Raw genomic sequence first — 15,658 nt, 5'->3', positions numbered from 1 at the left:
GTCTTTGGGTTTTTTGCTGGATTTGTGCTGTTGCTGGCATGATCGGAGGAGCAGAGAAGAAAGACTACTCATTTATTTTTATTTTGCAGGCACTTCATGGAGCAGATGCACCATGGTGCTAAAGGCTAGTACAGTAAATGAACCTGTACAGTGGTGCCCCGCAAGACGAATGCCTCGCAAGATGGAAAACTCGCTAGACGAAAGAGTTTTCCGTTTTGGAGGTGCTTCGCAAAATGAATCTCCTATGGGCTTGCTTCGCAAGATGAAAATGTCTTGCGAGCTCCTGCGGGTCCCCCCCCCCTTTTTCTAAGCCGCTAAACCGCTTATCAGCTGATCCGATAAGCCGCTAAAAGCTGCTAATAGCGCTAATCCGCTAATCCGTCAATGGGCTTGCTTCGCAAGACGAAAAAACCACTAGACGAAGAGACTCTCAGAATGGATTCTTTTCGTCTTGCGAGGCACCACTGTATTTTACATGTACTACTACCAACTGCTGGGGGTTCACACGATTGGCTATTCCTCCATACAAAACAGGTGAAAGTACTTTATCCAGGAGAAGGGATTTAGGATGCCCTTCTTATGGACAAGCTAGTTCTCTGTGGATCTTTCTTTTAGCATGTAGGAACATTGGCACAGGAATCCCCATCTGTACACGCACCCCTTCACTCTGTATCCAGTACATTCCCACCACCGGCATGTACACACAACACTAGCCACAATACACATCTATCCTCTTGTTTCTTGAGAAATCCATTTATGTCACATGATCACTCAAATACAATATGGAAATCAATGGGGAAATGTCAGGGAAACAGAATAAACTGCCATGTGAATGCAGCCCCCTCCAGCTCTGATTTTAGGAGAATGTCATGAGAAAACATGGAAATTGCAGGCTGATTCAAATCTGGCAGCCTGTGCAAATCAGGTGAATTTACAGCCCCACCAAGGCAACAGTCCTGTGCACATTTCATGGAATCATAGAGTTTGAAGGGACCCAAGGGTCATCTAGTTTACACTCTTTTTTTAAAAAAAGTATTTTTTATTAAAGATTTCTTGGTTTACAGAAATGTGCAATGTCTCTTTTTTCAAGTTACATTTTCTGCAGATCAGCTTCATTTGTTGAGACATTAGTGTTACATTAGGAAGGAAAGGGGGGAAGAGGGGGGTGGGGTGGAGTTGGGTGGCGATGTTTCTATTATACTTAATATATGTGGGGTTTTGTGTCAGCGTTGCTTGTGCAGGTTCTGTGCTATTCACTTGTGTTCCTTTGGTGGTGAGAGAGGTTGGGGTGGCCTAGGGTGTGGTTGTTCGTTTGTGATTGGCTGTGGTGAACTTTGTTTTCATGTGTCATAATAATAATAATAATAATAATAATAATAATAATAATAATAATAATAATAATAATTTATTTATACCCCCCATCTGGCTGATTTTCCGCAGCCACTCTGTGCGGCTCCCAGTCAGTGTTAAAAACAGTACAGCGTTACATATTAAAAACTTCCCTGAACAGGGCTGCCTTAAGATGTCTTCTGAATGTCAGGTAATTATTTATCTCTTTGACATCTGATGGGAGGGCGTTCCACAGGGCGGGCGCCACTACCAAGAAGGCCCTCTGTCTGGTTCCCTGTGTAGCACCCTGCTTGTGGTTAACGCTTAGCTGGAATGAAATATTCAACGCAGCAATAGAGAATTTAAAATAATTATTTATTTGTCAGACAAATAAATGAGAGGCACAGTGGTATATGGTTACCAAGCTCTGGCCCGGCCTCCTGCCATTATGGCCAGCCCTTATATTCCCTTAATCCAGCCCCCTTTGCTCCTCCTTGGGCTGCCTCTGTCCAATCAGCCTGGTTGGATTTCCTATTGGCTGATTGCTAGAACCAATCACAAAAAGATACACCCATATCCTCCTGTCCTTATATGGAGGACAAAGAGCTATATATTGTTACATCTATAAATGACAAATAAGTAGTAATATATCTTACATGGAATCTTAATTACCAGCTCACCTCTTACCCTCCTTGCCCTATTGCCTTCTAAAACAAATGGTTAATCTTAAATTTTTATCTTAAACATATGTCAAGGATCTTGAGTTTCACATCAACATTGAAAGATCTACTTCATTTGAAGGTTTCTAAACAAATGTCTGACAGCCATATATCAAGACTGCCTGGATGGCGTCTTCTTGTCTGGCAAGAGGGCTGGGCTGGTGGCTGACTTAATTTCAAGATAAATACAACTCTTCTAGCATTTGTTAAATCCTTTGCATAATTACATTTAAGACAATACATAACATAGGTAGCCTTTTTTAAAAGGAATAAGGCCTTTGTAAAGTAGAAGTAGAAAAGGGAACTCAGTAAAAAACAGTTTCAGAAGAAACCTCTTTAGTTTACATCCCCCCCCCTTCAGCCAGCTGCTTCAGCCAGCTGCTTTGTTTCCATTAGCTCTTCCTCAAACTCTCTCAGTTTAAGAAAGAAACAGTTTTTAGAAGATTTCCTAAAAATGCTTTCTTTTTCTGTCAGCTAGATGCTTCTCCCCATTTGCCTCTGGCCTTAGAAAATACAGCTCAAGGTTTAAGAGAGGCCCATGGTATCATTTTACTATTTGCCCATTCCTAATTATATTTATCTCTGCCTTTGTTATCTTCTGTAACATGTAGGGTCAATGTCCTTACTCAGTCTGTATTTTCAGCTTTTACGACTTTGAGAATTGTTTTCTGCTATCAATCAAGGGGCCCCTTGTCTAGGAAGAAAACACTGTCAGTGTTTTCTTAAGCAGCTAGCCTTCTTGCCTGGCATGAAACTTTTAAAAATCTAAGCCCTCTTTAATATACAAGCCCTGATCAAACATTAATAAAATGCAGGCTTATGCCTGATGCCTCACCTGTAGCCTCACTTCTCGCAATGAGGGAACCGCCAGAAGGCCCTCGGTGCTGGATCTCAGTGTCCGGGCTGAACAATGGGGGTGGAGACGCTCCTTCAGATATACAGGACCGAGGCCGTTTAGGGTTTTAAAGGTCAGCACCAACACTTTGAATCGTGCTCGGAAACGTACTGGGAGCCAATGCAGATCTCTCAGAACCAATGTTATGTGGTCCCGGCGGCCACTCCCAGTCACCAGTCTAGCTGCCGCATTCTGGATTAATTGCAGTTTCCGGGTCATCTTCAAAGGTAGCCCCACGTAGAGCGCGTTGCAGTAGTCCAAGCGTGAGATAACTAGAGCATGCACCACTCTGGCGAGACAGTCCGCGGGCAGGTAGGGTCTTAGCCTGCGTAGACAGCTGCCCTGGACACAGAGTTAACCTGTGCCTCCATAGACAGCTGTGAGTCCAAAATGACTCCCAGGCTGCGCACCTGGTCCTTCAGGGGCACAGTTACCCCATTCAAGACCAGGGAATCCCCCACACCAACCCGCTCCCTGTCCCCCCAAAACAGTAATTCTGTCTTGTCAGGATTCAACCTCAATCTGTTAGCCGCCATCCATCCTCCAACCGCCTCCAGGCACATAAAGACTAAAGCCACAATAGCTCTCGCTTATAAAACTTGTGCTTAAATTAGTCTTTAAGCTGCCACAAGACTGTGGTATTTGCAGCAACAGACTAACATGTGTGAGTGGCGTGGGTGGGTGTTTTTGAATCAGGTTAGCCGTATTGATTCATATACTGTTGGTGGATTCTTGTTGGGCTGTGTATGTGATAAAGGGGAGCCATACTTGGGTGAAGGCATCTTCTATTTGTCCCTGTGTCAGTTTCAGTTTATTGGTTAATTTTTCTAGTGAGGCTGTTTCCCATACTATTTGGTACCATTGGTCCATGCTTACTCCTGACAGGTCTCTCCAGTGTCTGGTTGTGCTGTTTCTGTTTGCTGAAAGTACCGTAGGTGGGTTGTGATGTTTATTAAACTTGGACAACTTGCTCCTAAGTAAGCATTCATGGGATCGGCTTTCCGGACCGTAATCCAATGCACATATACAGTCATACCTCGGGTTACAGACCCTTCAGGTTGCGCGTTTTCGGGTTGCACACCGTGCTGAACCCGGAAGTACCAGAACAGGTTACTTCCGGTTTTTGATGCTCGTGCATGTGCAGAAGCACTAAATCACCCTTTGCGCATGTGCAGAAGCGCCGAATCGCAACCCACACATGCGCAGACGCAGCGCTGTGGGTTGTGAACGTGCCTCCTGCACGGATCACGATCGCAACCCGAACGTCCACTGTAGAAGGAAGTGATCACCACCGAACACAGTGGGACTTGCTTTTGAGTAAACACTATTATGTCTGACTATAAATATGTGTTTGTTACTACCCTGTATGTGCATGGATCATTACTAAAGGATATCTGTCAAACAGCCACCATAGTGCAAGCATATTTGAAACTATTTCATATATTTCTAGCTGGTACTAGAGCAAATGAAAAGGCTCCATCGAAAATCTTTATGTATTTCCCCCTGTTCATCCAGGAAGAAGATGGATTGCCATGGTAACACCATCATGGAACAATAGGTCAAGTTTTTATCAATATTCGTCAGGCTTGTTCTGTTAGATTTTGCTTAGAAAGTGACTCTGGGCTAAAAGACAGACCATTACATTTTGGATTTAAAGCTAATCTGATCAGTGGGTAAATTAGGACCAGTGAGCAAGCAAGATTGAATTGATAAACGAACTGGTTTTTACATAGAGGCTCAAATTGCAGTTTAATGAGGAACGCCAGCATTGTTTTACAGCAAGAAATGTAAATGAAATATGGAAATGGATTATCCCATGCTTTTCATTTGCATAAAAGTCAGGCATAATGAAAGCAACAGAAGGGATAAAAACTGTGCAGAAAGATGGTTCAGGGAAATATTAGCACATTATTAACTGAAGTCATCTTTAGTGATATTAAATACTTTAGAGAGTCTTGTGGCACCATAAAGACTAAAGCCACAGTAGCTCTCGCTTATAAAATTTGTGCTTAAATTAGTTTTTAAGCTGCCACAAGACTGTGGTATTTGCAGCAACAGACTAACATGGCGAACCTTCCTGAAACAAAATATTATAGAGTTTGAATGTGTTTGGAAACAATCCAAAGAGAATTGAGGTTTATTCAACAACTGTCACAATAAATGAAGCTTAAGCACCCTGTTAACATTCTCTGGATCACTGCATATGGGTAAAATCCACCAGGAAGATTTCCTGTGCCAACAACCAACTGAAATGAAAGAAAATTTTCTTTTTGATGTGAGCTGCAGAACTATGGGTAATGCTGAGAATTTCCTTCCTTGATTATACCCATGTAACAATTTCTGAGAGTGAACACAAGTAATGGAGGGAGGGAGAATGGGTTTGATATAAAGGCATATGGTTCACAAAGCTGTTTGTTCACAGTATATGTAAACTGACATGAGGTGCAGAGACCTTGAACTTGTGGGCCAAACCTCCTCATTTGCCCAGGGAGGCCATTTTGGGGGAGCCACACCCACTGCCCTACAACTGAGGTCATACATGGGGCAGGTAAGTGGGACTTCAAAAGAACATTTGGAAGCTTAAAGTGAGCTCCCACGTGCTCAATGAGGCGGTTTCCATTCAGTAGAAACCATGTCTCCTTCCCATTGTGGCTCTTTGAAGTGCTGAAAACCAGAAGTTCAAACAGCAGTGGTGGGGCTGTTTGAAAGCCCTTTTTAAATAGGCCCACACCACTCTTTGAATCTCCAATTTTCACTGTCATTATGAAATCAGGTGCCTGATTTATATAAAATATAATTTCTATACTGCTTACTTGCCAAAATGGTGCTTCTAAGCGGGAAGTATGATTGCTGTTTTTTAAAAAACAAAACAAAACACAAGACTTTTGACAACTTGTAGCCACAACTGTCTATATTTAATTGTTTTAGGACACAGCCGGTCAAGAGAGATATAGGACAATTACGACAGCCTACTATCGGGGTGCAATGGGCTTCATTTTAATGTATGACATCACCAATGAGGAATCCTTCAACGCTGTGCAAGACTGGTAAGTCAAATTTGGGATAGAAACAAATGGGAAATATGGATAGTGAATTTGGCAACCAGATTCCTGTTGTGATTATGAAATATCTCAGAGACTTGGTCTGTAGGAACAGATGCAGCTTTCCTAACAAATTCTGTCTTGCCATCATGAATTTGATTTTGAGAAATTTTGCATTTTTCTGTTGACATCAGTGTCAGGTTTCTAGTTCTCACATTAAAAGCTTCAACCCCACTCACTACAGTCCAACTTGAGTGACCGTCTCTGTGCTGTGGTCACATAATGAATCCGTTATAAATTGCCAGGTTTGATGTGATTAAGCTTAAGAATGTTTGGGAATGTGTCAGTATATTATTTCGTAATTCCTGTGGGGTACAAATGAAGTTGGCAAGAAGTACTTGACTTCTGACTATATTTGAGATAACCAGGCATTGAATGTTGTGTAATTCTAAGGTTGGTTTACTGAGATACCTTGATGGTGTAATTCGTATTCAGAACAGAGACTGTGTTAAGAATATTTTGGTAGCAGCAAAAAATAGCCAGTGTTTGAATCATATTTTTAAAGTTTTAATAATTTTATTGTTCTATACTGCATTTTAATTGCTGCCTTTCTTCTGCGTGCCACACAGAAAACTTGTGTCATTGTTATTATTTATTTAGAGGGCACCACCTATGCACAAAGAGCAGGTAGAAAGCAGCACCAAGGGACTTGAAATCTAAAATCGAAATTCAGAAACAACAGAAGGAGGAGTGAAATGGAGACCTGGGTAGCCAAGGGAAGAACATGTGGTGGATTCAATCACAGTGTTTCTGCTTAGTACAACAGGCACTAGAGAGATGATTGAAAAGCTTCCTGGAAAAGCTGAATTTTCAGAAGGGACCTTTGTACCTTTCCCAATCTCCTCTCTAGTCTGATGGTTCTGCTTCTTCCTATATCTGGAATGGCCACTGATTTTATACAAATTGTAGGACACCCCCCCCCTTCTGCTTCACTGACCTTCCCAAAATTGATTTCTTCAGCAAAGTTTTGATCTCAACCTCTCCTGTCTCCCCTTGCTTGCTGATGCTCCCCTCCTATCGGATTCTCCCTAATCTCTTCCTCTCCTTTCATCCCTGTCTAATGCCAGTTTATAAGTCTTCTGGGTAGGGATGGAACAATTTTATGTTCTGTACAGGACATTGCACTCTGGGTAATGCATCATTCCTAAATGAGGATAGTTGCCACAATCTTGCATTTCTGAAATTATCATGAAAAGTGTGAAACAAGGAAGGATTTTACTTGTCAGTGATGCAGTTGTCACACTCAATCAACGCAGGGCAGAATACCAGCAGTCAGAAGCAGAGTTCACAGAGCATATTTATTCTAGAAAGTGCTGTTTTAATGCCAAACACTTTTCAAGCAAAATCCGACTCTTCATCAGGGGAAATTTCCATTGCACTCTGATTTGAGAAGGCTCCTCATTACATGTTCTCAATTTCTTGCAATGCCATTGTATGACAAAGCAGTGTGATTTAATATCCCTCTTGTGCAGATTTTTATTTATCTTTTTTATTTTCTATATTTCTCTCATGCACTTCAGACAGTTATGGTCTCCCTAAGTGACTCACATCAATTAGAGAGAGAGACAGGCCCTGCCAGCAGACTTACAAGCTAAAATGAAATGACACAAAAGGGAATGAAGGATCAAGTCTTCAGGGCCAAAACAAAGTGATGAGCTACAAGCAATTTAATCAAGTTCAGGCCAGGCTGGTCTTCCCTTGTTGGTATTCTTGCTTGGATCACAATTGGTGGCTCTTGGCTGATGGATGAGGCCAGAGAGTCCCCTTTCCCCTTGCTTCTGCAGTTCCAGGGCAACTGGAAGTTGAATACTCTTTCTGGTAGGAAAGGGGGAAACAAGCTCCCAGTAGATGCATCTTCTTTGAGCAACGGATGGGGTTTGTTTGGGACTGTGCACATCTGAACACTGTCTCTTCTCCATCGTCAGGGAATAAGGCCTTCTGAAACACAAAGGAGATTGGAGAATTTTGCTGAAATGTGCTAGCTATGAGAACCATTTCCCAATGTAATCTTAGCTCTATTCTGTTAGTTGGCAGCACAGGACAGACTGCTGTCAGTCTAGTAGAGGTTGCCCGTTAAAAAAGCATGTTTTCCAAATACAAAACAGAATGACACGATTTAACTTCAGGTTGTTTAATCTAGGTAGCCGAGTGCTCTTACCGTATTTTTCGCCCCATAGGACACACTTTTTCCCCTCCAAAAATGAAGGGGAAATGTGCCTGCATCCTATGGGGCGAATGCAGGCTTTCGCTGAAGCCTGGAGAGCGAGAGGGGTCGGTGCGCACCGACCCCTCTCGCTCTCCAGGCTTCAGGAAGCTCTGCGCAACCCTCGGGAGACCGGCTCCGAGGGTTGCGCAGAGCTGCCTGCAGTCCCGGGATCAGCGCAGCTCTGCGCCACCATCCGGAGCGCGGAGCTAAGTCCCGCCCCGCTCCGGATGGCGGCGCAGAGCTGCCTGCAGTCCTGGGACCAGCGCAGCTCTGCGCGGCCACCGGGAGCCGGGGGCGAAGCTCCGCCCCGCTCCCGGTGGCCGCGCAGAGCTGCCTGCCGTCCTGGGATCAGCGCAGCTCTGCGCCGCCATCCGGAGCGGGGTGCTAAGCTCCGCCCCGCTCCCGGTGGCCACGCAGAGCTGCCTGCCCTCCCGGGATCAGCGCAGCTCTGCGCGGCCACCAGGAGCCGGGGCGAAGCTCCGCCCCGCTCCCGGTGACCGCGCAGAGCTGCCTGCAGTCCTGGGACCAGCGCAGCTCTGCGCCGCCACCCGGAGCGGGGCGCTAAGCTCCGCCCCACTCCCGGTGGCCGCGCAGAGCTGCCTGCCATCCCGGGATCAGCGCAGCTCTGCGCGGCCACCAGGAGCCGGGGGCGAAGCTCCGCCCCGCTCCCGGTGGCCGTGCAGAGCTGCCTGCAGTCCTGGGACCAGCGCAGCTCTGCTCCGGAGCGGGGCGCAAAGTCCCATCGCCAGCCCCACAAGCTCGGGGGACAGCGGGGAGGCAGAGCGTGCCTTCCCACTGTTCCCCGACCTGGTTCTTCCAGCCCCGCACCTGGGGGGGAAATAAAAATTTTTTTCTTTATTTCCCCCCCAAAAAACTAGGTGCGTCCTATGGGCCGGAGCGTCCTATGGGGCACAAAATACGGTATAATTTGTTCTTGGGGCAACAGAGACACAGTCAGCGCTTTCCCAGAAATTTATATTTCTTAAGAAAATATAACAAATGGAAAATTAGTGGATGATTGCAAAGGCAGCTCTAGAGACGAGGGAGAGACTTCAGACTCTGAGAAGGGCAGAGGTGTGGGAATTGTAGGTGTAATTAAAAAGGTGGTGTGTGTGTGAGGGAGAGAAGACAGAATGAAGATTTATACATTTCCTTCTTTATGCTTTGTCCAAATATCAGAGGTAGGCATGGAGATCCTTACTGTCAATATAAATCCAACAAAAAAGATAAATAGAAAGGAAGGCTTTATTAAGGTGGAGTCCAGTGAGAGTCAGAATGAAGAAAAAGAGTGCTCAAAGCAAGGATTCCAGTCTAAGGCTGTATTCTCATGGCAGTTTGTTGCATTTTCCTGATGTTTCTCTGTTAATTTGTAAAAGTCCATTCCAGAAATATAGCTGGGTATTGTGGAGCATTCCTTTCCATGTTATTTGCAAACAGATACCTTTCCAGAAGCAAACAACGCAGAAAAGAATGCTAAACGTACACTATATTCCGTTATATTTCTGTACGCGGTATAATGTATAATGTGGCAATTAGCAGTTAGAGAAACATTGGGAGAACAGAATAAATGCAGCCTATGTCAGACTTAAGTTTATCATGGCAAAACCATTTCCTGGAATTCTCTAGAATTAGGGATTCAGAGTGGGCAAGAAAATAAATCAAGTCAAGAATCTCAAAACTTAGTTAAACAGATGCTTGAACAATTATGGAGAGGGGTTGTCTCTCTAGCCTCTTCAGACATTCAGCTTTATCATGGAGGATTAAATGCGAGTGTAGACAGCCCAGTGTGTATGCTGGTTCTGCCACAATACCTCCTGTGTGCCAGCTATGTTCCCTCCTCCTCAGACCTTCACTAGTTTAGTCTGAAGGTCTGAAGAGTCCTTCTAATCATGATCACCTGAAATCAGCTAGAAGTCTCTGCGTGATCAGGAACCCTGCATTATCAGACTTCGGTGTATGTTTTGCATGTACATTTTATCCACGTCGTATAGCCTAATAAGTGCTAGGTTCCTTAATCTGTACTTTCATTCAATATGAATGGCTTGCATTATTTGCTTCAGCTATTGTGTGGATAGCTGAGTAGAAAAACCCGTGACAGGTGACCGCTTGTGACAGGCACCACAGATGGTCACCAGGCTCACCTATAAATGGCTTAACAATTGCCATTCAGAGAGCTTGTGGCAAAGGCAGAATTTGAACCAGGAACCTCTTCAGTCGCAGCTCACTCTTGCCCGCTTGGCTACCCAAGCAACCTTGGTCAATTGCAGGCGAGCTGCGCTGGGGGCATTGTGCCTTGATTCAATGAAGGCTTCTCCTCCCATTTTATCACATCCTCCTGTGTCCCCAGTGGCATCATTCCAATGCTGGGAAAAGATGTGCTTTTCAGCTCTGCTACCTATCATTCATTGGGCACTCTGTCTCATTAATGTTTCAACGTTTGCACTTTTGCTTCCCATCGATTATTTATAGAATTAAATCCAGTTCTCTGCTAGCACAGAGCAAAGGCTGAGAGGAGCTACACCAGGGGTCAGCAAACTTTTCCAGCAGGGGGCCGGTCCACTGTCCCTCAGACCTTGTGGGGGGCCGGACTATATTATTTTGGGGGGGGGGATGAATGAATTTCTATGCCCCACAAATAACCCAGAGATGCATTTTAAATAAAAGCACACATTCTACTCATGTAAAAACACGCTGATTCCCGGACCATCCGCGGGCCGGATTTAGAAGGCAATTGGGCTGGATCTGGCCCCTGGGCCTTAGTTTGCCTATCCATGACTCCTACACCAAAGCTTGTTGCGATGCGGAAGCTCTGATTAAAACTACCCTGTCCGTTCTGAGCATGGGCTTCTTTCTCAGTTTTGCATGTTTTGCACAATCACACATCACCTAAGAGTTGGAGGAAGCCTTGTAGGTTATCTAGCCCAATGCTCTAGTCAATGCTGAAGTTCCATAGCTAGAGCAACAGGTGGCTGTTCAGTGTCCACTGCCTGAAGACTTTCAGCGAGCTTGTTCTGACAGGATGAGCCTGGCTGAAAAAGGAGATAGTTCCACTTCACCTTCGTTAAACTATAGTTAAGCTATGGAATTCACTCCCATGAGAGGTAGTGATGGCTACCGACATGAATGATTTTAAAAGAGGATTATACAAATTAATGGAGGCTACTAACTGTGATGGCTGTACTCTGCATCACGGCCGAAGGCAGTATGCCTCTGAATACCAGTGTCAGGTGTGCGTGCAGGAGCCAGGCCCTGTGACCAATAGGACTTTGCAGGGCTGGGGCCTTCCTAAGTTTGTTTTGAAGAGGCAAGGCGCGGCCTCACAGTTGAGGCCGATTGGTAACTCACAGCACCTGGTGGCAAGAGCTGGGAAGGGATATAAGGTCAGCATTGCCCTTCGGCTCTTTGCCACAGCAACACGCTTCCTGCGTTGCTGCGTTTGGCTTCTTGCTTCCTGATCCTTGAACCTCGGCTTCTTGACTCCCTGCTTCGTGATCCTTGGACCCCTGACTTCTTGACTCCCTGCTTCGTGATCCTCGGACCCCTGACTTTGTGACTCCTTGCTTCTTGATCCTCAGACCCTTGGCTTTGTGACTCCTTACTTCTTGACCCTCGGACCCCTGGCTTCTTGACTTCCGGCTCTCTGATCCTCTCTGGTCCTTCTGGTGGGATTCTCATAGGCATCTGGTTAACTGCTGTGAGGACAGCATGTTAGACAAGATGGTCCATTGGCCTGATCCAGCAGGCTCTTCTTATGTCTCTTACGTTAATTCTAGCCTGTACCACCTCTGACTTCAGATGAGTGATGGCCAAAAACAAAACACTCTCCCCCATAACAGTGATAGAAAACATTAAATGCACATAAACAATAAGCGGAGGAGTACTTCCACCCACTAACTAGCCGTTAAAAATACAACACCAACACAAAGATTCAGTGCAGGGACGTAATTATGAGGTCAAAGACCCTTTTTTTATATTTCTTTGTAGGAAAATGTCTGGTGCATACCTGGATATTTGAACATTTACAAAGGAATGCAAACGCAACAAATTGCCCATGTTTATAAAATGGAAATGGTAATTGTCTGTCCCCAAGGGTGGTATCAGATGCAAGCCATTTCCCGTTCTGCAGTGCTCAACTTCTTTGCACGAAAGGCATTTTAACAGTTAGGTGCAAAACTATAACAATATTATTGTTTTATTGTTTATGCTTCCTTGCCCAATTGCTTTTCCCTGGTACGTTTGTCAGTTTTGCATGCCCCACTTAACAATATCTGTGCTACCTGCTGTGAGAGAGAACCTTGCAGAGTAAAGATGAAAAATACATAATTTGCAAAGCATTGAGAGAACCAGTTGCAATACACTTTTCCTGTTGTTTTGAGAGCCCAGTTGTATTAGTTTGTGGGCTAGCTTTAGCCACTTTTTCCTGTGAATGTGAAAACCTGTGAAAGCATTTCAGCAAAATACATGATATAGTTTCATGGACATTTCATGTGTGTACAGTGGTACCTCGCAAGACGAATGCCTCGCAAAACGAAAAACTCGCTAGACGAAAGAGTTTTCCGTTTTTTGAGTCGTTCTGCAAGACGAGTTTCCCTATGGCCTTGCTTCGCAAGACGAAACGTCTTGCGAGTTCTTGCGAGTTTGTTTCCTTTTTCTTAAAGCTGCTAAGCCGTTAATAGCCGCTAAGCCGCTAATAGCCGCTAATAGCTGTGCTTCGCAAGACGAAAAAACCGCAAGACGAAGAGACTCGTGGAACGGATTAATTTCATCTTGCGAGGCACCACTGTAGTTTGCTCAAAAGCTGCCCTGCAGAATGGATTTTGCAGCCATTTTACAAATTCGGAACTTGCTCCCATAGGTAGCAGAGATGGCCACCAACTTGGATGAATTGAAAAGAGGATTGGGCAAATACACAGAGAATAAGGCTATCAGTGGCTAATAACAATCCATGATGGCTATGGTCTTCTTTCATGGTTGAGGCAGTAATACCTCTGAATATCAGTTGCTGTAACCATAGGAGAGGAGAGCGCGCTTTTGCTTGTGCTGGTTTTAAACAATGCAAAAGTTTGAATTAAGCAGGAATGAAGAAACACTGAGAGGAAATGGCAGTGTAAATAGTTGCAGAAGTTTGAATAGAGCTAGCAGAGGAGCACTGAGGGAAAGTGGTGGTTTAAAGCAAGGTTTGAGTACAAAAGGAAGGGGGTTGGGAAGAGCTCTGTTGTTAGCTTTCTGGTACAGTGGTACCTCAGGTTACAGACGCTTCAGGTTACAGACTCCGCTAACCCAGAAATAGTACCTCAGGTTAAGAACTTTGCTTCAGGATGAGAACAGAAACCGCGCCACGGCAGCACAGTGGCAGTGGGAGGCCCCATTAGCTAAAGTGGTACCTCAGGTTAAGAACAGTTTCAGGTTAAGATCAAACCTGCAGAATGAATTAAGTTCTTAACCAGAGGTACCACTGTATTAGCTTTTGTGTTGCAGCTGTCTCTGCTATTTCTCATTGTTAAAACTGGAGTTTGTTTGTTTGTTTCCTTGCTTGCTTGCTTGTTTAAAAACCTCAGTGTCCTTCCGCTCCTGCTTTCTTCAAACCTCTGTCATTGTTTAAAATAGGGATCTTCCTCTCAGTATCTTTCCATTCCTGCTTTACCAAACCTTTCCTGCTTGTTTTAAACCACCACCTTTTCCCCTCTCAGAAGGGAGACGTATCACACGTAGAGAGGCTCCACTTCTCATTTGAGAGTGTCAATAAGCATGTGGCTATGGTAGATCCATTTCATGCTGTGCACTTAGGTTTTTAAAAGCGGTCAGTATCATAATATCAAAGTACAGAAATCTGTGGTTCAAGCACACACAGGATATTGTGCTCAGCTCTTGTTGCTGCACCTCAAAACAAATATTGTAAATCCAGGTCAAGCAAGCAAAATAATAATTCTAATTGGATTTCATATTTTAATTTGGATTTCTTAATTTAGAAAAAAAGATAAATAAGGGGCATACATGATAGAGATGCAAGTTGTGGAGAAAGTAGTAGAGGCTTTGCTCCCTCTGTCATATTACTAGAACCAGTGCTTTTTTTCTTAAAATATGTTTAGGGGTATTCTTATTTTCCTACTCATATTGAAATACTGCCCCTCAATTAGGCCAAACTTAGATTCACAAAATGTTTAGGGGTATGCGTACCCCTGTTCCCCCCAGAAAAAAGCACTGACTAGAACCAAGGGTTATCTAATGAAACTGAATGCTGGAAGATAGGCAAAAGGAAGTACTTCTTCTAATTTGCTACACGTGCAAGAACCATTAAAAATATGATCACTGTCATCCCACCCCCAGCTGCATTCTGCACCAGTTTAAATGGCACAGCCCAGAATTCATAACAGGAATCATTGTAAGCTTAGTTGGTTACATCAGAACTGGCCATTACTGCCATGTCTGGGCTCACTTTTGGAAATGATAGAGGATGGTTTAGTGGACACATGGGGCAAATATGGAACTGATCAATACTCTGAGTGATAACGTAGCTGGCTTGATGCCACATGTCAGGAGAAGTTAATTACACACACACATACGCACACTGCTTCTGTGCTTCTTCACTTTATTGCTTCCATTTCACTGCCAGTAATTGTTTTCAATGAGCCGAGGCTCCCACACTGGAAGACGTACAACTGCTGCTGATATCTCTGACAATCTTTAAAGTTAACGAAGCCTCCCAATGGCAACGCTGCACTGCCGAAGTGCAGAAAGTGCAAATAAATCTCTGCCAGAGCTTTAAAATGCATTCATCCAAAGCGCAGAGGGATTATTTTGCCACTTCCTCTGTGTACCCAGTGGATCACATCCAACATGTGCACCACACATGCCTGTTCACCCTGTGCCGCTATGTGCAGGAAGAAGAAAATGGGGACGATCCGCCCGTAGTTAAGCCCTTTTGATGTAAATTTGGCTGGATTATGTCCGTCGATTGTTGCAATTACGTAGCTATTTGTGAAAAATGCTCTGTTTAAAGTTGGGGAGGCCAGTTTAGAGCCCTCAATTTATCAGTTAGGCTGATGAAACAAAGAAAAGACTGGTGCAAGATGAACCAGTCACAGAGGAAAAGAAAATACCAGATGAAAGTGCAAATGAATGTCAGACTGGTTTGAGAAAGGTTCATATATTCCTAGGTCAGATTTTGGGCAGCCATGTCAAAAAGCCACATAGGCTTTAATATCAACAAATACAAGCCAAATACTGTATTTTTCCGTGTATTGGACGAGGTTTTTTGACTCAAAAATCACGTCAAAAAACTGGGGTCGTCCAATACATGAATAGTGGCGTGGGGGGTTAAGCGGCGTGGCGCCAGCCATTCGTGTGGTGGGAGCACAGCTTCCCCGGATGCCACTGCACGCAGGAAGTGCTCCCTGGATCATTTCCT

The 15,658-nt window shown here is 44.4% G+C and overlaps 1 protein-coding gene across 4 annotated transcripts in view; it reads left to right on the top strand.

Annotated features, from left to right (window-relative positions):
* RAB3C (RAB3C, member RAS oncogene family) overlaps positions 1-15,658 on the top strand; it is a 121,015-nt gene that overhangs the window by 49,727 nt on the left and 55,630 nt on the right. For all 4 annotated transcript variants that reach the window (XM_083465538.1, XM_083465537.1, XM_083465536.1 and 1 more), the window contains exon 3: positions 5,872-5,990. In XM_083465538.1, coding sequence (XP_083321664.1) covers positions 5,872-5,990 — 119 coding nt within the window. The remainder of the gene's footprint in view (positions 1-5,871; positions 5,991-15,658) is intronic.

The sequence above is a fragment of the Podarcis liolepis genome (assembly GCF_965112155.1).
Source record: "Podarcis liolepis genome assembly, chromosome: 11".
In the NCBI taxonomy this organism is placed as follows: Eukaryota; Metazoa; Chordata; class Lepidosauria; order Squamata; family Lacertidae; genus Podarcis; species Podarcis liolepis.
Note: the sequence above shows the minus strand (reverse complement) of the source record. Positions and strands in the feature narration are given on the sequence as shown.